Below are 23,323 nucleotides of genomic sequence, written 5' to 3'. Positions count from 1 at the left end.
AAAATGTACATAATTTTAAATCAATTTCTCCATTATCTACTGGGAAAAATAGAGTATTTCTTAATATATTGGTAATAACTGAATAATTTGAAACTATAATCCATAAAATACCCTTTAAGTGAGAAGTGAGATACCAGTGACTTCCTGTCTTAATGTCAGATGGAGTCCCTTATCTTAGTTGACATCATATATCATTTAAAGCAGTCATAGGGCATTCCTATTTATTTTGTATTTATGTTGTTTTTTAAAAATTATTATTATGTTCAAACAGTAGTGCCCAAAGAGCCCCAGTCATGGATTTAGATCTCTTAAGTATGCATTAAGACAGTCCCTACATAAGAAACCTTAAGACAGCACTTGCAGATTAAGAGAGAAGTATGAGAGAGCCCAAGGTTACCCATAGATACCCCTCATTTAGCTAAAAACTCAGGGGCCTGAGTTCCTGAACTACTTTAGCTAGGGTTTTTTTGGTTTTTGTTTGTTTGGTTGGGTTTTTTGGGTTTGGTTTTTTTTTTTTTTTGGAGAGATCTAAGATTGGAGGCAGGCCAACACTGTTCTCAAGAACCAGGGAACCAAGTTTTGTTCTGTAATCTTCCTGCTCACACTGAGATGTCAGAAGAGTCGGGGCTTGGAGATGTCGGCTCTCAGAGGTACATGAAGGTGTGGAAGAGACAACGAGCCATGCCACCCTAGAAAATGGACTCTTGGTTGCATTATCTGCAAAATGCCAGGATCCACAGGGAGACATTTCACCAGATACGGCCCTGTCAAGGTGTTCTCCTTGGCCGTTTCCTCATTTATCCCAGAGAAAGCACAGATTTGTGTTAGTCTCCACTACATGCACTGTCAGCTTTTTTAGAATGTGTATGTGAAGTCTGGTTCAACTACCATGAACACTTAGTAAATCAGGTCTATTTCCTTGTAGTTATACTCAGGATATGTGGTCATATTGGGGATCAGAGTCTGACATCTCTGACAGAGATGTTTGATTTTGGTCCTGTGCTTCAAGAAATTGATGCTAATGATTTTCAATATGGATATAGAGAGTTAAGTTCCTGAACACTAATGAAGGTCATGGGGAAGAAATTCCAGAGTGTCTTTAGCAAATGCTACTGATTTATGCTATGTAAGAAAACAGAATAGTTGATTGTAGTTGTCCATTCTGGCTTTGAAAAACAATTAATCTCTTGGGTTGTTTGGCTGAAAGCTGGTTTCCTGCTGATGCAGAGTGTAATGTTTTTATTAAGAGAAAGAATTTCAGGACTAATGTGGGAATTTTTGCAGTGTAAATCCATTTCTAAATTTATCTTTCTAAATAATTCTCATAGTTTCCTAATTTGAATATCCAAAAATCACATGGTGTTTTCAGGTCTTTGTAACTTTAGCTGCCCTGACAAAAAAAAAAGACAAAATCACTGTAAAATATTTAAAAACATTTTTCTTTCTCTAGGAAATTTACAATAATTTGTGTAATCAATGCATAAAGGGTTAAAAATAGAACTCTTTTTTTTTTCTTATGGAGAGTTTAGACTGGGTTTGTGTTTTGTTACCGAAGTTAAATCAGACTGCCACCAGGGGGTGCAAATGCTTCAGTCTTTATTTTATAATATTAAAATGTCCACCTGTTGCTAGTGCTCTGGGAGTCTGAAATATGCTGCTCACTGAGGACCCAAAATGGTAGTAGATGAGGGGGAAAAAAAACCTACTGGAAAGATCCCTGAGTATTTGGGATTTCTGGGGCTTTTCAGTAAAATGCATGGCAGGCATAAGGAGTGGGAGGGTGACACACATGTAAAGCAAGAGCTGGGCTATGTTTTGATGTTCATTTCTGTTTCCTTCCTTTGGTGTGGGGGTTTTTTGGTTTTTTTGTTGTTTTTTTTTTTTTGGGGGGGGGGAAGGTGGGGAAGAATGTACCTTAGCTACTGGAACATTGCCCAAATTACCCGTTACTTCAGTGCACATCAGTAAATGATTGACACTGAACTGGTGGTGAACCAGTTTCACATCCAGTTGTAACAAACAGCAAATTTCTGCTTTCCCCTCTCCAGAGATGGAAATGATGTCCAACTGAATCTGCATGGGGAAGAGTGAAAGTCAGCTATAATTGTGTTTCTGAAATGGTGCTTACCACGCCTGTCTTTGTAAAACATGTTCTGAGCTCATTTGGCTGTGTCCACTGATAACATGGATACAGTTTGTTGAGCAGATAAAACCCTTTGTAAGGAAAGAACTAGAGAAGTGAAACTGTCATTTTACCTTAAGCCTTTGAAGGGGAGAAAAGAGTCTTTCTGGAGGAAGAATTGTTAATTGGATATAATGATAATTGTGGGCTTTGGAGAATTGATGGGTTTTATTAGCTGGTTAACAGCCTTTCATGTAAAATTAAAATATAGTCAATCTTTGCCCACATACAGCACACTAAGATGTTCAGCATGTTCTCTAGCAATCAGTGAGGCCAGATTCAGTGTTCTGGATACTGAAAACAAAACAGAATGCCCAAGAACAAATGGATAAAGGGGATTTATTGGACAGAAAAGCAATAAATTGTGTAAAAGGATCCCTTCTGGAAAGAGATGGCTCAGAAAGCCCTCACTATAATTCCTTGTATATTGACAAAAATGGGATACATCACATGACTTCCAAGCCTTTACAAATTGCATTTAAATGGTTAATTCATTCTTTGTTTCTTCATTACTATTTCAGCATCACTGCCAATAATACATTATGATGTTGCTATTGTTAGTTTAAGGACAGAACAATCAGTCTAGTCCTTTTTGTCTTCTACTATTTATCCTCTTAATGCTCATTTAGATTTTGAAACTGTTGCAGTTTCACTAAGTTTCACTAAGAAGATAGGAGCTATAATACATAGTTGAAGCCTAAATAGTCTTTGGAACTTCATCTTTCAATCTGAAACAGTAGTTCAGTGAAGATAATATCCATAATCAGCTTCTTTGGTTATTTGCTTCTACTCCCACACTGCCTTTTTCTCTCTGCTGTGATAAACATTTATGTAGCTGTAGGGGAATTGGAACTGCCTGAAAACTAATGGAAAAAAAAACCCTACCAATTTTTGTAGTCTTCAGTCAGATAATTTGTCAGGTCTGGTTCACTGCAAGGCCTTAGGAGTGGCTGTTTTGGTACAGGAAGAAGAACAGAGATGTAGGAAATCAAGTCTAAAAATCAGTCCTGCTTCCCAAATAAACAAGCTTGGGCTTGTTTAATATTTTTTATTGACTTACAGCCTCTGACCTAAGTTTTAAACAATTGTAATTGCAATAGCAATGAAGTGGCTATCGAAGAAAAAAGAATGTTAAAATGCCTGTGCCTGTATTTCTTATCTGAATACACCATGAACACTTCAGTCCTTGTGAAAAGTGTCACTTCCACAGTTAAAACTAGGTATGTTGCAAACACATCTTGCATGTTTACAGTTTAAGTTAAAGCCATGCTTCTTGCAGCAGAATCATTGACATTTCCCTGCTTTGCCCTCCTCGTGCAGTTTCTGCAGTCAGGGTTGGACACTATGTGGGTGCATACAGTGCTGCATGTGTTACTAGGCTGTGGTCACATCGCTGCAGAGTGCTGCCTTATCCCTTCATTTTTGTCATGTTCATGTGCCTCAAAATTCTGCAGCAATAGCTACTTCACACTGAAAGGCACTTGATGTGGGTGAAAACGGGGAAAGGTAGATTTAAATCTGGTCACACATTTGCTTTTTGATGCACAGAAATACAGCCTCACACCTGCAGTGAAGTTCAACCAACCATTTTTGTTCCTTAGCAGAGCTCTGTCAGCTCTTGACATCTGCAGGAGTCTGCACATCCAGAGCTCCTCACAAAACTAGCACTTGGACTGTAAGAACTTTAGTGTGAGTGTGTGAGTGGGTCTTTGTGTTCCTGTGAAGTCCATTAGGTTAGGATCAGGAGGCCTATAAACTGCTATGTTGTTTTATTGTTGTTATTGAGCATTACTGTCCAGAGCTGCATTCTTAGATTAGAGCCTTGATTGTAGAAAATAAAGTTAAAATACTGCCATGCAATTTTCCCCAGTTTCACTGTAACTCTTTTTAGCTCTAACCTTTCTGTGAGTGTCAGTCTAGAATATGTGGCATTTTCTTTCCTTCTGCAAGTTTTTCATCAAACCTCTGAAATGTTATTCTTCCCAAGGTTTACTGTATCCCATAAACAGCCCTGACATCAATTGACTCACAGCCTTCCAATACCATTCACCTGCTTTCTGTTTCTGGCTGGAAGTCTGGCATTAGAGATGATTGCACCATCTCTAATGTAGTCAGTAACAAAAGCTGGCAGAAAAGGCATTTTAGTGAGTTTGAAGTTCACCAAAGCATGTTTGAGCTATTTGTACTATAGGTAACAGTTTATTACTTTAGTTCTGGCAAAAGGAGCTCGTAGCTTTTCCAGCTGCTCCTCTTTTATCAGCATTACTGCACACCAGATGAATTACTATTGCGTGATTTAAAGTCAGTGAGATTAATTTACTTTGAAATGTTCCCTAAACTACTGGCCAAGGAACCCAAACAAAAATGCTACTATTGGAATGGCACTTTACTCTGCTCAGCTGCTCTTGGTAGAAATCTGTGTGATACAGGTTTTTTTTTATCTGTGGTAAAAAATGTGTCTACACATTACTGTAGAGCCCTGTGATATCTATTTAAAGTGACAGCTGTCTGTCTGTCTTGCTGAGAGGTCTTAATCTCAGTCATGCTATCTGCTGTGCTGAAGAGGCCCTAAGTAGGGCAGCTTTCAAATCTCTGGTCTTGTCATCACTGTGTGAAATTTAGCCATTTTCCAAACCTGCTGGTACATGATATCCCCATGACTGTGTATACAGTTCCATTATTGTAAGATATTTCTTCAGTTTTTTAAGGAGATTTTTTTCCCCTAAATGCATTGACAGATGTGGGCCAAGTCTATGCTTTCTAGGCTAATAACCATTAAAAACGTGATCACTGACTTCATTAAATCTTACTATTTATTTTTAATATGTTCCAATATCAAGTTCCAATTGGCCAGTATATCTAACAATTCCCAATAGTAAAGTTCTTGGAGAAGGAGCATAACAGCAGTTGGCAGCAATCTCACAAGGTCATTTAACCCACCAGTCCTGTGAGGTTCTGCTTTTATTTTTGACACTTGTGCTTATAGGCAAAATATCTTATTTCTTTACACATGGAAATTTTCTGTTGAATTTTTAATTGCTAGTTCTGCCGCTCTGCTTTGCTTCTAAAGTCTTTGCCATCTGATATGCATATCCACATATCTTTATATAATATATCTGTAATGGATAATATCAAGGGAAAAAAAATCTAAACTTTAAAAACCTGTTACTTGAATTCATTTTGATTTTAATAAAATAGGCTATAATAAAATTCAGTATTTTGGTTCACGAGCTGTAAAAGAAGTTACTGAAGAAGGGTATGCTTGTACTTTTTAATCATAATAATTTTAGGTCATCTTTTATGTGGTACAGAGTTAGCTTCCTTATATTTGTGTCAGATTATAATAAAACTTTCTTGAAGTTTTTTTGCTCTTTACAACAGAAGACTTCCCTTAGATTTAACTGTTTGGGATTGTATTACAGCAAGTGAAAGTGGGTAAAATTGTTTAGGTCGTTTTGAGAGCTGTTTTCTTCAGCACACATCTGTCACATGTTCATTATGAGAAAGCTTGGAATTCCTGAAAGTAGGCAGTTGGTATATAGGTTTATAAAATAGTAGCTTTCAATTTGCTTTTTATGAACACTTGAGTCTCAAGCACAGGTCAATATAAAAAAAAATTCTACAACTGCACAACTTTGCTCAGTGAATTGAACTAATTACTACAGTGTAAAACAAAACACATAACAGAGGATTATTTGCCATTTTATTCATTGTCTCTCAGGTAACAAATGACAGACCAAAAGGAAGTGTCCTCAAGTTGTACCAGGAGAGGTTTAGGTTAGATACTGGGAAAAATTTCTTCACTGGAAGAGTGTTAAGACATTGAGACAGGCTCAGGGAAAAGGGGTGGAGTCATAATCTGGAAGAGTTCAGAAGATGTGTGGATATCACATCTGGGGACGTGGTTTAGTGGTGAACATGGTGCTGCTGGGGTAGTTGTTGGACTCTGATATTGGAGGTGTTTTCCAGCCTAATGACTCTATGAATGCTGCCATGAAATTTTACCATTCATCACATACAAGGTTAAGCATGTTCCAGATATATATTTGCAGAGATAAAGCCTAAAAACTGGAGCCCTTTGAAATATGGTCCTAATATGTGCCCCAAAGATTGTATCATCTCCCTATTAGGTCAATTCTTCCTTTTAGTCTGGCTTATAATTCCAGTTTTTATCACCCATTCAATAGCTTTTAATAATAATATTTCATTGCTTCCTTCCATGCATCCCTTCCTTCTTGGGAGGAATCCTTACAAACATCTATGGAGCTCTCTTACTTTCATCACTCTGATTTTTTCTTTAAATTCTCATTTGCCCAAATGGCTTGTAAAAAATGCCATTGATGAACTGCTATTATGCTGTGACTGGCAGGCATCCTGTGAGGACAATATTCTTCAGTAATTAGTGTCTTCTTCACTGTTTGAATGTATTTGTAGCTTCCTGCAACCATAAGCTTGCATTGTAAGGTCCTAGGAGGAAGCACTTTCTTGGAATTCTGTGGATGGACAGCAACTGTGAAAAAAGAGTGTAAAATAGAAACCTAAACCTTGCCACACACACTCTTCTGTAATTAAAGTAATGAATAACAATAATTTAAAAGCTCAAGTTCTTTTTAAGGTGCATGCTATTGCTTAAAAATATTGATTGTTGTACAGTTTTAGTTGTGATTCTGTTTGGGATATAGGGAGCAGAGAATTGGAATTTAGCCAGAAGATCTTTCTAAAAAAAGGTTTTTTGTTTTCAGTGATATGAAAAAAATAGTAACATAGATGGAAATCAGATTTTTGGAAAATCTGAATTTGCTTCTATTATTAAGTAGTGTAGTCTCACTGAAATTTGCATTAACAAAGCATTTACTGGAGTTGTTGAGGCAGCTGGTTCTTGGTTAGGATAACGTGCCCTTCTCTAAGTCTGAAAATGCTGTGTATCTCTAAGGCTGAATAAATTCAGTACTCAGATATGTTTCCTTGGAAACAACTCATAATTTAAAAGCACATGCAGCAATGCAGCCCTTATGTAATTTATTAATGTGAAAGACCTGGCTCTTGTAAGCCATATTAAATAGATCAGCCTTTATTGGCAGGAAAAAGGAATTTTCTTTGATTACAAATACAGCTTTTCAAGTGCTATTAGATAGTGAGATATTTGTGAGTGGGGTTGATGCTGCTCTTATTGTGCTAAATTGTGCTGCCCATTTGGGTGGAAAGGTGCAATCACTTTCTTCCTGAAGAATATGAATACTCAGGACATGCTCCCTATCTTAAGAACTTCCCTCTTTATTGCTGCTGGAGTGCTGCAGTTTAGAAGGGGTTATCCTGCTTTTCCTTTTCTAAGATGCCACATTTCAGGGGGTAGAATTCCTAATTTGAGTTTAAACAAAGGAAAATTTTTCAGGGCACTATTTCAGCTATGTCCTTATTTGTATTGCAGTAGAATGAGTGATCCTCACAGATCTATATTTTAGACTCATAAAAATATATAGTGTCTCTATTCCAAAGCAGTCTCCAGACTGGACTAAACAACACCTCAAGTAAGAATACAGTTCTGCAGAGTTGTTTGAGGCAGGGAATTATTTGGAATAAGAATGGCCCAGTCCTGTTCTAGGCAGCAGAAGGAAGTTTTTCATCTTCCCAAGCTTTTTGACTGCTGATATTCCAGCCTAGGCAACCTAAGTCATGCAGCCTGAGAATTCAGTTCAGCTTTCTGAAGTGTCAGTGAAAGTATCTGTCAAACTGCCTGTGTACAACGTCTCTAATAAGTAACTTTACTTGTCTCATTCCTCAACCAGAATACATTGCTCATCCTTCCATTCTTTTTTACTTCTTTCCTTACAAAGCTGCTAAAATGGTCTTCTAGAGTCAACGTTTTGTTTGTTTGTTTGTTTTGTAAACATCATCTTTTTAAAACAAAAAACCAAAAATCAGAAGAGTTATAACAAATAATTTCTCTTCTTGAATTTATTGTACTGCTCTGAGTCTGAAAGTCTTTGTTGTCCCAGGCATACTTCCCTAAAATTGCCTACCTGGTCTGATGGGCTCTGTTTTCAGTTCACTGACATGCCTGAGATAATTTTGCAATCCCTTCTTTCTTGTGACCTTTTTTCTTTAATATAAACACCTCAGACTATGTAGACATAGATTTTATACTGTTTGTGTATTTGTTTAAACAGATTTGCCATGTTCCACAATGTCAGGATACCAAAAGAAAACATACTGAATATAGCTGGAGATGTCACAGCTGAGGGGAAGTACTCAAGTTCTATCAAGGTATGAAACAAAGTTTTGTTTTATTAAAAATACAAAGGTATACTTTGTTGAGAGAGCAATGGGTCTCTTATGTCAGGAAGTACTGGATACCTGAACTTAAGAAGGCTGTTGGCAATTTCACATGAGGTATGAATGTTGTTTTTTTAATTGCATTTCAGAGATGTCTCAACTCACCTTGCAGAACAATAGTTCATGCTCTTTGCACGACCCCACTGATCCCAAAGAGTTTAGAGTTTGACTGTGCTCAGGCAAGACTATTCTGAGTCTCACCTGAATGCCTCATCTGAATGAGTCAAGAGACAAAATTGGCAAAATTGCTTCTGATCGTGCTACCAAGTTGCATCTTCGTGGGGGTAAAATGAAATGTTAGCCTCAGCATTCATTCTGTGCCTTCTTTTCATTCAGGAGGTTAAAGAACGTTTCGGTGCAGCTCTGGGATCCTTGTCCACTGGCAGAATTACGATCACAGGACTTTCCACAACCAACTTAAAGCTTGCCTTGGTAATAGCCATTCGCTTCTCAGCAGCTCGCCGTCAGTTTGGACCAACTGAGGATGAAGAAATACCTGTCCTTGAATACCAAACACAGGTAAATACTTTGGAATTCAATCTACAGACTTCTATATAATGAAACTCACATTCAGAGCTTCTGCAGATCACAGTAGGGACTCTGAAGTTAGTGAAATTAAAGTTGTCTGTGTCACATGAAGCATCATTCTAGTACAGCTGTGGGGGTTCATTCCAGCTCAAAGCCTTCTCCTGGCATGACCAGGCTTTTAAAATAAGTTTTTGGAATAGCAAAATCAATAAAATTCATGTTTCTCTGAAGTACCTAGAAATGTTTGTCTTCTAAAATAGTAACCTTTTAAGAGAAAGACTGTCTTACATGGACATGCGAAAGTACTGCAGTTTTAGAAAGTAGCGTTTGTTTCAAAATATCACTGCTTCTTTTGTTGCTACACTAAGTTTCTCATTTGTAGCCTGTATGCTTTAAAAGTATAGAACTCAATGACATTCACTGTGGAGAAGTCTCAGGCTAATACTGATTTAAGAGGAATATAACCAAGGTTTACCTGCAGTTTATGCAGATGGGAAACACATTTTGCTCTGAAAAAATAGAAAAAAAACTGTATGTAGAATAACTGGGAAAAGGGGAAAACTCAGATCTGCTGAATGACAAGGGTTATTATATAAGGAATGCTGAAAACAAACCTGCCCAGTTGGTCCTTGCAGTATGGGTGCCTTTTTCCAGGTTGACACTTTTCTTGCAATGTTGAAAATTTCATGAGTTTCTACAGACTGGTGGAAGGTGCCTTCCTTCCACCATTTCTGAATAAGGCAGGGTCGGCTTTCCACTATTCTTTGAGTCTTCCAGTTTTTCCTGGTTTTGACTTGTTCTGTGGGTTCTGCTTGCTGAAATTCTCATTCCCTTCTTCCTTTACCACAAAGACTTTCAAGCAGTTTTTCTTTCATGGACCCCATGAAATGGTTACAAGCTCTGTCAGTTTGTACTGAAGAAACTTATGAATCATGACTGACCCTGGCATGCCAGACATTTTATAAACACATGGCAAAAATATGTCTTTGGTCCCCAAAGCTTTAGTGAACTTTTTCCCTGGTTTAACAGAATGCTTATCATAAATTCATGAAATGTGAGAACTAAAACAATATAACCATAACTTGTATAAAGAGAACAATAACCACCTATAACATAATTAAATGTAATTAAATTATATTATAGGTGGTTCTTGCTCTCTTCTCCATTAAGCAGTTTTCCATTTTGAACACAGTAAAAATTAACAAGTTGGTTCAATATAATAACATTAAAAACATATATCAATTTGTAATGAAATCAATTTAATTCTCTTCTTTCCAGCAATGGCGTCTTTTACCTTATCTGGCTGCTGCATATGCCTTAGATTATTTCTCAAAGTCCCTGTTTGAGAACTTTTTAGAGTTTTTTGCAGGTGTTTTGACAAAGCAAAGGAGTCAGAGACAGGTGAGATGTTTACATATTTCCTCTTCACTGAGTTCTTATTATAATAAATTGTAAACTGTTAAATGGAAGACCTATTTAGAAGTCTTAGGCGCTCTTATGATGAAGAATGATAGAGCAATGTCTCAGAAATATGGGGTATGCAAAGTACTGATTGAAGTTGCATTTTGAAAAGCATTCAGATTAGTTTTGATGAAGTGATTAACATTTTATTGATTTCTGTGGGATTTAGGGTTATGTTCTCTTGCAGAATTTTTTATCATAAATATATTATGATGGTGTAAATTCAGCTTATAACAGTTGTAAATTATTCTGCAGGGAGCATATATCAAAGATTTTCTGAAAATATACTAATCTTAATTCCTGCACAGACTCTCTGAGTCTGACTTGAGTTTGGAATTCAAATTCATGCATTAAAATAATTATTTTTAGCAAAAATTTGACTTTTGAGCCTTAATGCTGAATTTTACATTCAGAATCAGCCCACTGGAAGTCATCCCTTTACAGAGGAAATCTGTCAGCCTCTGTGCAAGGACTGATTCTTAATCAAACTAACTGCAGTATTGTGATTTTACAGCATATAAATTTTATTTATTTTTATAATTTTTGGCAATAAAAAATTTTAAGGCCTACATACTGTGTCTTTATTGCACAGGTCTTACTTACGTCCTCAAGGTTTTTTCAGCTAAAGTAAAGCTGAGAAAATAATTTGTACTAATGGTGGGGTATTTTAATTTCTCCTCTTCGCACAAAACACAGAAGAATCTATTTGATTCAGGTTTGATATCAGGTTTTTACCTGATACTTCATCTCTGGAGGTGTGCAGTGCAGTCACTAATCTTAGGGGAAACAGTGGTTATCAGGAAAAAGTCATGCTAGGAAAGAATCTCATTGTTGAAAACTTTAAGAATGTAATCCTTATGGATTCCTTTTGTTCTACAGGAGATCTTAACACCAGTCAGGGAGGTGGTCTTAAACAAGCTTTGGTTTTATCAAGCCGCTGTCTCCAGAAACCAGAATTCCAAATGCATTTTCAAAGGCAGGTCGGCAGAGTTAGTGTAAATGCAGGCTACTGTATTCTCTGGAGTCTCTGAGGGTGTACATAAAAATTTTCCTGCTCTTTGCAAAACTGATGCTTAAAAGATCAGTGAAAACTGTGTTAGGCAATACATATTATAAATACCATATTGCTGGCTGGGGAGAGAGATACTGCTTATGTTACAGAGGGAATTGAAGCTTTTTTGGCCACCCTCAACCACCTGCTTCTCCATTTTTGGGAGGGAAAGCTTGGCAGGTGGTGAATTAACTCACTCAGTGCTGTGCCTGCTGGTACAGCTGAGCTAAGATGCACCGATGTGCCCATTACCTGAACAAATTATTGCTGTCTCATAAAGGAAAGTTGGTGCTGAAGGTTCCTCACTTGTGGCAGAGCTTTTCTGTGGCACCAAAGAATATGCTTTGCACTTACATAGATCTCAGAGAGTTTTATGCCTGTATTGCTAGTTACTGTTCGTTATAAAGCAGTAGCTATGGCCTTAGCTGGTCACCAGCTTAATTTCTATAAAAGTTATCCCTCATTTATAATTTGTTTTTCACAAAGGCTGATTTGGGACGTGAGATTCATGCTTTATCTGCTGCCAGCAAATCGGTGGCATCTTGGACTGCTCAGCAGGCAGCCCAGGAGTGCCGAGAAGCTTGTGGAGGGCATGGATACCTTGCCAGTAAGTTACAGACACTGCATGCACTGATCAAAAAGAGAATGGTTATTTTGATGTGTTCTCTGACTGCTGTTGCACTATGATTTCTGAATTTTAGCAATGTGTCTAGAAAGTATTTTATCCTCATATCCGTAATTTTAAATTATATTTCATACCTGAAGTCATAAAAAAACCCTCACTAAACCAGTATAGGATCTGCACCAGCATTTGGACAGACTACAAGTAATTCAGTACAAGTACAAATAATTCAGTCTCAGTTTGAAATATAAAGATGCAGACGTTTTAGATGAAAATTTCTCTTGTAAGTTTAATGCCACACTTCTCTAAAATCTTTACTGTACAAGGTAATCAGTGAATTTTCAAGCTCATCTGTTTGTAACAGTAGTTTTACATACAGGAATAGACATCTCTCCTGCATTTTGTCACAGAATAATTATTTAATCTCTCTCAGCTTCTACTTATATGTTGCAATATATTAAACCATGCACTTGTTCTTCTTAAGTGAATCGTCTGGGTGAAATCCGAAATGACAATGATCCAAACTGCACATATGAGGGAGATAACAATGTCCTGCTTCAGCAAACCAGCAACTACTTAATGAGCTGGATGAATTGCATAAGAGGTATGTTTTCATTGTAGAATCTTACTGGACCAAACAGTGTGTAGCTAATGGAATTAAGAGGTAATTTCATACTGAAAGCAATTGACAGTCATTTAATAATTTTGTGGAGGTAAATAATGTGCTTCTGACTCCATCATATGGTACATTCACAATACTTGCTGCAAGAAATATTCTTTCTCCTGTCTTGCAGCAGCTAGCTAGATGTTTTGCCATCCCTAATCAGGTTAAGCCTGATTCTCACTCCCTGAGAAGTGCAGTTTAGTTCAACCAAATTACCTCAGCACTGCATCCAGATATGGGGTTCTACGCAAAAGAAAATACCTGACCGTGTGCATTGCATAGACCTGTTAGAGAGGGTCCAGAGGTGGCCACCAAGATGCTTAGAGGCCTAGAACACCTCTGCTATGAAGACACAGAGAGAGAGTTGGGTATCTTCAGCCTAGAGAAGAGAAGGTTCTTTATGGCCTTCCAGTACTTATAAAAAAGAGGGAGAGCTGCTTTTTACATGGGCAGATAATATGGGCCAAAGGGGAATGGTTTTAAACTAAAATATGAGAGATTTAGATTAGATGTTAGGAAGAAATTCTTCTCTGCAAGGGTGATGAGACCTGGATGGAGCCATCCCTGTTCAAGGCCAGGCTGGATAGGGCTTGGAGCAACCTGGTCTACTGGAAGGTGTCCTTGTCTAGGATGGGAGCATTAGAACAAGATGACATTGAAGGTCCCTTCCAGCCCAAACCATTCTTTGATTCTGTGACTCTGTATTGGTAAAGTCATCATAAGTCTGTTTATTGTACTTGGAACAGTTCATATCACCTGACTTGGTAGCAATATCCCATCACCACATCTTGTAGCTCTCTAGAATTTGTTTCAGTTTTCCAGCAATAAGTTTCACTAGCATCTCACAGAGCTGGAAAATTCAGCAGTTGGAGTTGAATCTTATGGGGAATAATTATAGGCAGTGATGTCAGGTTTTTCCACACTTGTCTACCAGTCCTCTTTTGGCTGGACTAGGCCATAATAAAATAAGTATTATGGTCTAATTGCATCTGGCCTGTCAAGTGTATGCATGGCTTTGTAATAGGCTTTTAGTTCCAAAAAGTCTGATTTCTTTTCTCATAAATCATTTTTATTTTCTCTGGTATTTCAGATAAAGCTCCTTTTGAATCCCCTTTGGGAACAATAAACTTTTTGCAAGACTACCATCATATTCTTGGCTGGAAATTCACGGCCATTAGCATTGAAGATTGCATGGACTCCTCAGGTAGGCTTCTGCTACTATTAAACTGATTCCAGAATTTTAAATTCCTTTCCAAAGGAAAGTATCCAGAGATTTGAGATTCAACCTCTGCTACTTTTTAGATATTTGTCATATTTGCTGGCATTTTTTCTATCACATGCATTTTATTTACTAAGAACATAGTTTACATTTCAAAATACATTCTATTTTCCCCAAATTCATTTCTGGAATGGAGGATAGCATCAGATAGTATTTTTTCTCTTTTTTTTTCCTTTGAAATAACAACTCTGAGTTAGGGTTTTTCACCACTGTATTGCTGTTTTCCAGTTCTAAGGGGATTGATTGCCACTCCCTTCTATCACTAAAATAGCTTCTTTTAGTAAACCATTCAAGGGATTTACAAGTATGTTGAAAAGGCATGAAGTTCATTTTGATAGATGCTTTTGGTTGTATAGAGAAAAAATGAATAATGGTGGAAAAAGAGTTCCCTGTAGTTTTCCTGCTTTATTCTGCTATAATCAAGTCAAGTATGATATCAGATGCTGTTCCCATTTATGTATCACTGAGCCCAGATTGGCCCTTGGACACAAAAGTTAAAAAGAATACCAACACCTAATAAGACAGCAACAGCACATGTTCTCTCCTCTCATGCAATACCTCCTGAACCAGACCATGGTTTAAAAAATGTCTGAATCTGTCTCTTGATCCATTCTGTTAGAAACTGGACTGTTAATCTAGATGCCTTAATTTAGGCAGCATGTGAACACTCCCTATACCCTAAGGTATACTCTACATTAAATCTTCAGCTAAGAAACAAGCAAGCTGGAGTCATGCAAGGACTTCATGCTGAATAACTTTTTACCTTAATAGTTCTAGGCTGCTCTTAGAAATATGGCACAATTACGTACAAAGCTAGTAATTTAAATGTGATTACATTCAGCCACCAGTGAAAACAGTGTTGCAAGTCACATGCTTCCAGTAATTGTGGACTGTCTTCTGTTCTTGTATTCTCAGAAGTGACTTTGTACCTTGCAGGCCTAAGTTAAAAAAAAATGCAAAAAAAATATATTCAGTAAGAAGTCTAAACTGAGCTGTGGCTATACCTTGTCTTCCAGCTTGGGGTCAGTTTGAAGTAGTATATGGCCAGACATGATTATGTCTTCACTGTACCCTCACAGTCTGACTGGTCTCCCCAGATACTTATTGTATCTACATTAATGGAAAAAGTGGCATGTCAATGGATTGATTAATTAATGCTTTCACTTGTCATCTCTAGTAAAAAAATCTGGGACTGTAGTAGAATTTTCATGTGACTTCTTGCATCATAACTGTGAATGTTAAGAATTTTCCTTTTTTCTTTTTCCTAGTTCCTTTAGCAGCTTATAAATGGCTGGTTTGCTACCTGCTCCAAGAAAGTTACCTAAAAATGAATAAGGAGAAGCAGGCTGGACGAAGTGATTTTGAGGCAAAAAACAACTGTCAGGTAATACTTAATAATCTTTCTTATTTTATTTATTTATTTTCATCCAAGTCTTGTCAGTTTCTGTTAGGTTTATCTTCTTGTGTCATAAAGTACAATTTCCTGAACCATAAAGCAGCAAGTCAAATAACTAATAAAACTTAATACCTGACCATGTGCATTGCATAGAACATGATAGCTTGAGGACAGTTACCAACAGCAGAAGTCTTCCAGGATATATTCAGGATATATTTCCCTTCAGAAAAGTTACAGGCATCTGCTGTGTGATATCTGCAATTTTGATAGCACAGCTTCTGAAGACCAAATCTGTTAGTATTAAATACACTGCAGCATCTGATTATTACTTCTCCATCCGCACTTGCGGCCAAATACATAGTGTAGGAAAGAATCTTGCTCTGGCAGGTAGGTAAACTAAATGACCTAATAGGTCTTTTTCATCTCTAATTCCTATAGTGCAAAGTACTCATGAAAGATACCAGACTGACAGCATTGGAACCTGAAAAGGAAACATTGACAATTTACATATAGCAGATCCACTCTCTCACCAGAGAGTTTTAACAGCTAGGAATGGCTTAACTCCAAATTTCAGTATTTATCCCCAAGCTCACCAGGTTCCTCTACTACCTCCATTGAGAAAAATTGGCTCACATCCAAAGAATGAGCACTTGTCATTTGTCACTGGGAAAGGTCTGTTCCCTTAAGATGGTTGCTGTCATTTACTTTATCTGCAAAGCTAAAAAACAGCAGGAAGGAATAGTCAGCATTCAACTCTGCACCTAGAAAGACCCAGCCTGGCTTCAACAGGCTTCAACAGATCTGTGTGAAACCACTGGTAGAGGGGAGAAAATTTTTCCTGTTTTTACCCTAGAAGCAGCTTATTAGAGAAACTCTTCAGGGTCAAATCCAGAATGGGAATTGCCAGAAACTCCAGTCTGATTGTCAGTTAGCCAAGTTTTGGTGAAGCTGGTGCTGGAGGCAGTGCACTAGAGAGAATGGTGAGCTCAGAAGTGTGAAGATTGTCTTATCTATTATATTTAGAATTCAAAGAGATTCGGGCACACAAATGTTTTTGAGATAGGTGTTGATATTATTTAGGTCATTAGGGTTTTTTTTCTCCCTACAATTCATCTTCAGGACAGAAGGACTTTTTATTTTAAATTTCATGCCTCAAAAACATCTGAAAATGATTTACAAGCTATGCTTTGAAGACATGTACATATTTGATATAAAACTTTCTCGGCATGAAGAAACACTTTTCTGTCAGCCCAGTGGTTGGCTAATACGAAATATTTGTTCATGCTATGGGGGATCTGGAAGAGATTCCTAGCCTATCCCTAGGTTATTTTGGTTTGGGCACAGCTTGATAGAAACAATACAGAAGTCCAAGAAATGGGAAAGAGGAAAATAGAATTATAGGGGAGAACAACAGGAAAATAATTCTTAATGTTTCATTTGTGATGTTAAGACTTATTTTATTCTGACTAGGGAATTAGCACATCTCAAAAAAAAAAACACCTAGTAAGGGAGCAGTTCTCTGTAATGCTGCAGAGAATAGAGGATGTGTATTTTGCTGTTTATAAATGTATCTGAGCTTGGACATAAGTGTGCCACTGAGCAGCTGCTGTTGAGAGAGACAGTGATCTTTGGAATATGCCTTTTTTATATGCTGCAGTAGATCTAAAATGCAAGGATAATGCAAGTATAAAAGAAAAGAATTAAAACTAATTCTACATGAAAAAAATTAAACACCCAAACCTTAACAAAACAAAGCAAACATGAGTTACATCATTGCAGCAAGTCAGCTAGGAGAGCAATGGCATCATATTCCCCTGCTGTTCACCAGCTAGAATGTTGTCAGTCAGCAATCTATTTCATGGTAGCACGTGTAGCAAAGTTGAAGTATATAAATGTAGACAAGTGTTCCTATGTAACACTTAAGGTTTTACAATCTGCATTAACAGTAACTGGTGACTTGTCTTCCTCATCAGATAGTTGGCAAGAACTGGTTGAATAGTTCCTTCATAACATACTGCAATCTATTGCAATCCATCAACAGAATCCCCTCATGCTGACATGATCAGATTTTTGTTTATTATTTGAAGGGACTGTAATAATTTTTCAATAGGAAGATTTTATCTTCTTTATAAAGCTCTGGATCATATCAAATAAATATAAACCTACCTTTTTCCTTCTAGATTCATGTAGGTTTCTTAACAATCCTAAAATCAGCAGACCTGATTTTACATTGTCTTCTCTCTGATGTAGCTTCTTGATCCCATAGAGCCTGGGTGCAACTACCAAATTACACTGGTAATAGGGATTCAATCTTACTTCTAACAGGCATTTCATGAGACTTTTCATAAGTAACCTTTGCACAGACATTGTGGAAAATGTTTTCTCCTACTGTTTCTTAGAAATTCTCAAGCTAGATCATCTCACCTGAATCAGCAGAGCTCCACTAACCTCACCAGACCAATGCCATGCTGCACAGGCTGAGTAGTGGTTCTTTGTATTTTGTTACTCAGTGTTCTTCTTCCCTGTCTCCTAAGGTGTACTACTGTCGGTCTCTGGCTCTTGCTTTTATTGAGCAGACAGCCTTACAGCGCTACCACGACTACACCCAGGATCCCGGTGTCCCAGCAGCTCTGCAGCCAGTGCTTAGGGATCTCTGTGCTCTCTATGGGCTCTGGTCCTTGAGTAAACACCTGTCTGTGCTCTACCAAGGTGAGATCAGCTCCCTGAATGTGCTGTGCATGTTACTTTTTTATAAAAAGTACAAAAAGTATTCCCTTGCTGGGGCAGGGAATCCTAATGATGATCTCGACCAAATTTTCAGGAGCAGGAATCTGGAGTGAAAAATTAACCCAAAAGTCTCTCTATTACCTCAGAGATGATGCAGAGATCACAGGTTTTGCTGTGATCCAATGCTTGTGTGAGAGGATGAGGGATAGGCAGCAAGATGCTGTAGTGTAGCTCGTTACTGCAGAAGGCTCTGCATAGCTTGGATTAAGAGTTTTGCAGTCAGCTCATTAATGAAAGACTGTCAGTTCAATTACACAGGTGCAGATAGTTAGGCTTGACTACTGAACTCATGAACTTGGCCAAAAGGTTTTATCAGTGTAATCTTAACTGGTATAAGCTTCTCTGTGGATGTTTTTAAGGTGGCTATGCTTCAGGTGAACAACCTGGGAAATTTATTCAGGATGCTATTCTGGAACTCTGTTACAGGGTAAGCCTGTTTATTGTGATTAAATATATAGTATGTAAGAACTAAAAAAGAGATACATGGCTTATAGTCATCAGATTATTCTTTACTTTAAGGGGTAAGTTAGCAGGATATTACATTAATGGTTTCTGAATAATTTTCTGTAAAGTTTAGCAGCTCATTGACCCTGAATCTAGTCTTAATTTATTTCAATAAATGGATAAAAATATGTCCTAACAAATAACACCATAGGATTTGTGGCCTTGCAATCTTATTGGAAAGCCAATGAAATATTTCAACCCGATTCTTTTTATTTCATTTTTGAGTTAGTTTGTGATTTTTTTTTTCTTAGCACAAAAGCTTTTCAAACCGCAACATATTCTTTGCAGGGCAGGAAAATTTTAAAGAAGAATCTGGTCATTATGTTTTTAAAGTCCAAAAACTATATGTGTTTATATGTGTAAACAGCACCATATTGGTTAAAATGTGTTTAAAACTCCCAAGGTAAAGGTAAAGGAAGAAAACATTTGAAATACAGTCTCTTTTGGCAGTTACAGAGTGAAAAAATCAAAATAAAACCAGGCTACTTATTGTGGATTTCTCTTAAACTATCAAAGCTGGCACTTTATGAAAATAATTTTTATGCTGCTGTAGTATGGCTGTAGTTCAGCCATAGACAACTATGTCTATGTTGTCAAATGTATGTCTTTTGGTTTTAAACAGTTGAAAGATGATGCAGTTGCCCTAGTTGATGTCTTTGCTCCTTCTGACTTCATTCTCAATTCTACCATTGGTAAAGCAAGTGGAGAGGTAAGAAAACCCATTGTAAATTTTGTAAGTTTAATCATGAAGAAGATTATTGCCTGTAATTAGCCTTAACATATTCAAGGAATTTCACAAGTACAAAAGGAAAGAAAGACAATTTTCACTGCAAAATACTACCAGAGTTAAATTGATATCAGCAGAAAATGAACTTTTTCGTTTGCTAGAGATAAGCTTCAATGGGAAACTTGTACAGTATTGCTGTAGTTTGCTGTTGTGGGCATCTGTGCACTGAACTGGAAAAGGGCTGAGGGAAATTTTTTGGTGTAGTTACACAAAGCTAGAGTTAGGAGCATAAGAAGGGCTGTACTGGATTCAGTTCACAGAATACTCTGTGGCTGACAGGGATGGATGGCCAAAGAGAACACTGTGAAACAGATGAAATAGCAAGGTGTTCTTTTCCTGATGTCTCAGCTGTTGGCAGTTTAAGAGATGTCTCATGCTATAGGTTCTGTTTGTATCATTCTGCTTAGAAGCCAGAGATGTCTGTTCTCCATTTTTTCCATCTGTTTTCAAATTCAGCTGTCATTTGGCTTATATCATACCATCATTTCTACAATTTAATTATGAGTATTGCTAGAAAATACTTCCTACTCCCAGTCCATATCTATTTACCATCTATGGGAGCCTTTTCATTCCTCTGACAAACCTTGTTTTCCTTCTCTGTGTATTTTCTGCTTCTGCCATATCCTTTCTGAAGTGGCATAACCAGACCTACAAGCAGGTCTTGGGACGTGGATGCACCATGGAGTTGGCTACAACAGCTCCCTGCCTTTTTTTTGACATATTTCAAGATCTGTATTTTATTCCAAAGTCTCAGCAAACCAAAATTCTTGCTTATTGTGCCAAACCTACTCATCAAGCCTGAGCTATGGGGTAACTATTCCGTAGAGACCAGTGTCACACTACAGTAGTTTGGGTTGGTGTGGATAGATGCTGCAGACAATCCCTGGAGCCTGGGGAGCCTGCCAGGATGTTTGACAGGAATGCTGCATCAGATTCTGTGGTTTTCAGTATTTCCTGTGACTTCTTGTCTGAAGTTGCCCCTTGTTCCCATGGTGATCCAGCAGCACACAGGGCAGAACAGATGTTTCTGAGCTGACCTAACACAATGATTACTTTGTTAGCACAGTCTTTGCAAATGAGGCAGGAAAGGCTGCCTCTACCTATCCAGCCATCTCCTAGAGGGCTGCAGTCATCACTGGACACTTTGTTTCCATTTCTATAGGTTTTTGAGGATTAAATTGATGCAAGGGGTCATGGGGGGGGAAGCTCTGAAGGTAACTCTTTGGAGAAAGAACATAGTTTGTTAGAATGTTAAGAGTATCTGAATTGGCCAAAAGCCCATTTTAACACAATTTTCTGTCTCTAGCAGAAGCTGTGAGCAGATGCTATAGGCAGAAATATAAAATATGGTACAAGTACACAGTGATCCATTCCTAGAATAGTATCCCCTTTCTAGCAGTCACCTGGAGATTTCTTATCAGTAGCTGATAAAGCTGTAATGATGGTTTTGGCTGGCTCCTCATTGGGTACCTCTTAGTTATTGCAAATGCAGTAGCCATAGAGACTTATTAATATTAGATACTAATATTAGGAGTATAAGATGTGAGAAATGCATGTAGGAATCTAAACACTTCCTTATGTACTTAATTTTTTATAAAGTCATTGAATCATTGAGAAAATAATTTTAATCAGTGCTATTCAACCCATGTTTTATAGAATTTAGGAAGGTTTTCAACTTGTGTAAATATTTTCAATTGAAATTCAAAAAAGGCTGCCAATCCCTCACTCAAAATACTTAATAAAGATCATTGTCTCCTGGCTGTCTGTGTTTAATCCTCTATTCATTGCTATCTTTGCACCTTCTAAGAACTAATGCAAACATTTTAGTAAAAATTACACAGCATGGTAAAGAATAGATTATCCAAGTATAACAAAAAGGTGAATTTAATTCAGGATAAGTTGTGTTGTGCTGCAGTGGAGTGCCTTGCACCATAAGCCAAAGATCATAGTTGGAGCTGAGGAAAAGTTTCAATTTTTTTATAGGCAGCTTTAAGCCCTAAAGAATTATTCAGATTCTCTTTAAAAGAAACTGATGGTGTGAATAATTTCTCCATAAGAGTTTTGACAATCTCAGACGAAGTCTGTAAAAGTATTGCCACATTAATTTCAGGATTAATTAAAAATTGTTAGACAACATTTAATCAAAATTAGAATGGAATAAATAGTTTACATTAGTCCATGTACTCAAGGTAAAATATATTTAATATTAAATATATTTCAATAGTTAAGTCATCACGGATATTAAGGGACACAGCATCTTTTGATGAAGAAAAAAGGCATTTCACTTTACCTTACTGACTGCTTTTATACCACATTAATATTTTGTTGCACTGTATTTTCTCTTACAGCTGAAAATACGTTCTTTCTTTCCTGATTTTTCTACAAAGTTATTTAAAGTTTAAAGCTTTTGTTAATTATGAATTGACAAATACTGCTAAAATTACACTTTTGCAAAATTTTCTTCTTTTTAACTCTTACACAAAATAATTGCAAATTGGTAAAATGACAAAGAAGCAATCTGCTCTTGAGAGAAGAATTTCTTATGCTCAAATCAAACAGTTCACACTAGGAAAGAAGTTCTGTTACTTTCCAGAAGTGTGTTCAAACAAAGATAACAACAGCTGTCCATGGGTGCTTTCAGACACAGTCCTCAGGTTTGGAAAGAACAAAGATTGGGTTAATATAATCATGTTTCCAAATTTCTACCTTTGATAGTACAACTCCTGTCAAGTTGAAAACCAGAGATTTCTGGTTTCCTGCTCTTATGCCAAGGATGGTCTAAATGATTTACACAGAAATCTGATGTTTACAGTACTTTGAAATTCTGTGCTTATTCTGTTCTTGCCAGTATATAATTATTCACATTTATTATCTAGAAATTCAATTAAAATCTCATTTCAGCCAATAAGTTAATAATTTATTTTGCAGAAGTTTTGTTTCTTTTCTATGCATTAATCCTTTTTTCTTATTATTTTGCAGTTATACAAAAATATATGGGGAGAGATCCTTCAAGGCAACAAAGCTCTGAACAGACCTTCATGGTGGGCAGAATTTTGCAGTAATAAACCTGTTATAGGCAGGCTGAGGTCAAGATTGTAAACCTTAGAACTTTTAAAAGTCTGGATGGGCCTGAGATGGATACATTGTTACAAACATCAGGAGGAAATTAGACTATATGAACACTGAAAATGAAAGAGATTTTCATTGAGAAGTGCCAAGTTTTAAAATAACTTTGAAATCAAGTCCAACTTGATCTGAGAGACTGTTAACATAATAAAGACAAGATCAAGAGCAACACATCTCCACACTATACATATTTACTCAATTAAATTTTAAAAAATGGAGATTTATTATAATCACTGCTTTGCAAAGTTTATAATAAAAAAAATTTCAAAGCACTCTCTTGTTGTTACTTTCATATAACAGAAGGTAAATAATTAAAAAAACATTTGCCACCAGGGATTATGAATAAGCTGATAAAAGCAAAAAAAAAAAAAAAATTAGGACAGGCTGGACAAAACCTGTATTAACTATGATTATAGTGAGAAAACATTGGGGGAGCATTTTCCCCCTGCTCCCCTGTCCTCAGATTGCAGAGAGCCAACCTATATTGCCTTTCAGAAGACAAGAAAGGAAGAGGTAAGGACAAGCAATCATTTCAATGTGAACAAAGGCAGGTATCTGTCCTTGGAGGCATGGGGGAGTTTGCTGGCTGCCCCAGTTCTGAGG

At 37.0% G+C, this 23,323-nt stretch overlaps 1 protein-coding gene across 5 annotated transcripts in view; it reads left to right on the top strand.

Annotated features, from left to right (window-relative positions):
* Positions 1-22,984, top strand: part of ACOX3 (acyl-CoA oxidase 3, pristanoyl) — a 31,839-nt gene extending 8,855 nt beyond the window's left edge. For all 5 annotated transcript variants that reach the window (XM_053975418.1, XM_053975416.1, XM_053975415.1 and 2 more), the window contains 11 exons: positions 8,350-8,446; positions 8,852-9,034; positions 10,322-10,444; positions 12,042-12,162; positions 12,662-12,781; positions 13,932-14,045; positions 15,389-15,504; positions 18,051-18,225; positions 18,663-18,730; positions 19,430-19,516; positions 22,574-22,984. In XM_053975418.1, the coding sequence (XP_053831393.1) occupies positions 8,350-8,446; positions 8,852-9,034; positions 10,322-10,444; positions 12,042-12,162; positions 12,662-12,781; positions 13,932-14,045; positions 15,389-15,504; positions 18,051-18,225; positions 18,663-18,730; positions 19,430-19,516; positions 22,574-22,693 (1,324 nt within the window). In that variant the 3' untranslated portion in view covers positions 22,694-22,984. The remainder of the gene's footprint in view (positions 1-8,349; positions 8,447-8,851; positions 9,035-10,321; positions 10,445-12,041; positions 12,163-12,661; positions 12,782-13,931; positions 14,046-15,388; positions 15,505-18,050; positions 18,226-18,662; positions 18,731-19,429; positions 19,517-22,573) is intronic.
* Positions 22,985-23,323: the final 339 nt, after the last annotated feature.

Source organism: Vidua macroura, chromosome 4 (assembly GCF_024509145.1).
Source record: "Vidua macroura isolate BioBank_ID:100142 chromosome 4, ASM2450914v1, whole genome shotgun sequence".
NCBI lineage: Eukaryota > Metazoa > Chordata > Aves > Passeriformes > Viduidae > Vidua > Vidua macroura.
Note: the sequence above shows the minus strand (reverse complement) of the source record. Positions and strands in the feature narration are given on the sequence as shown.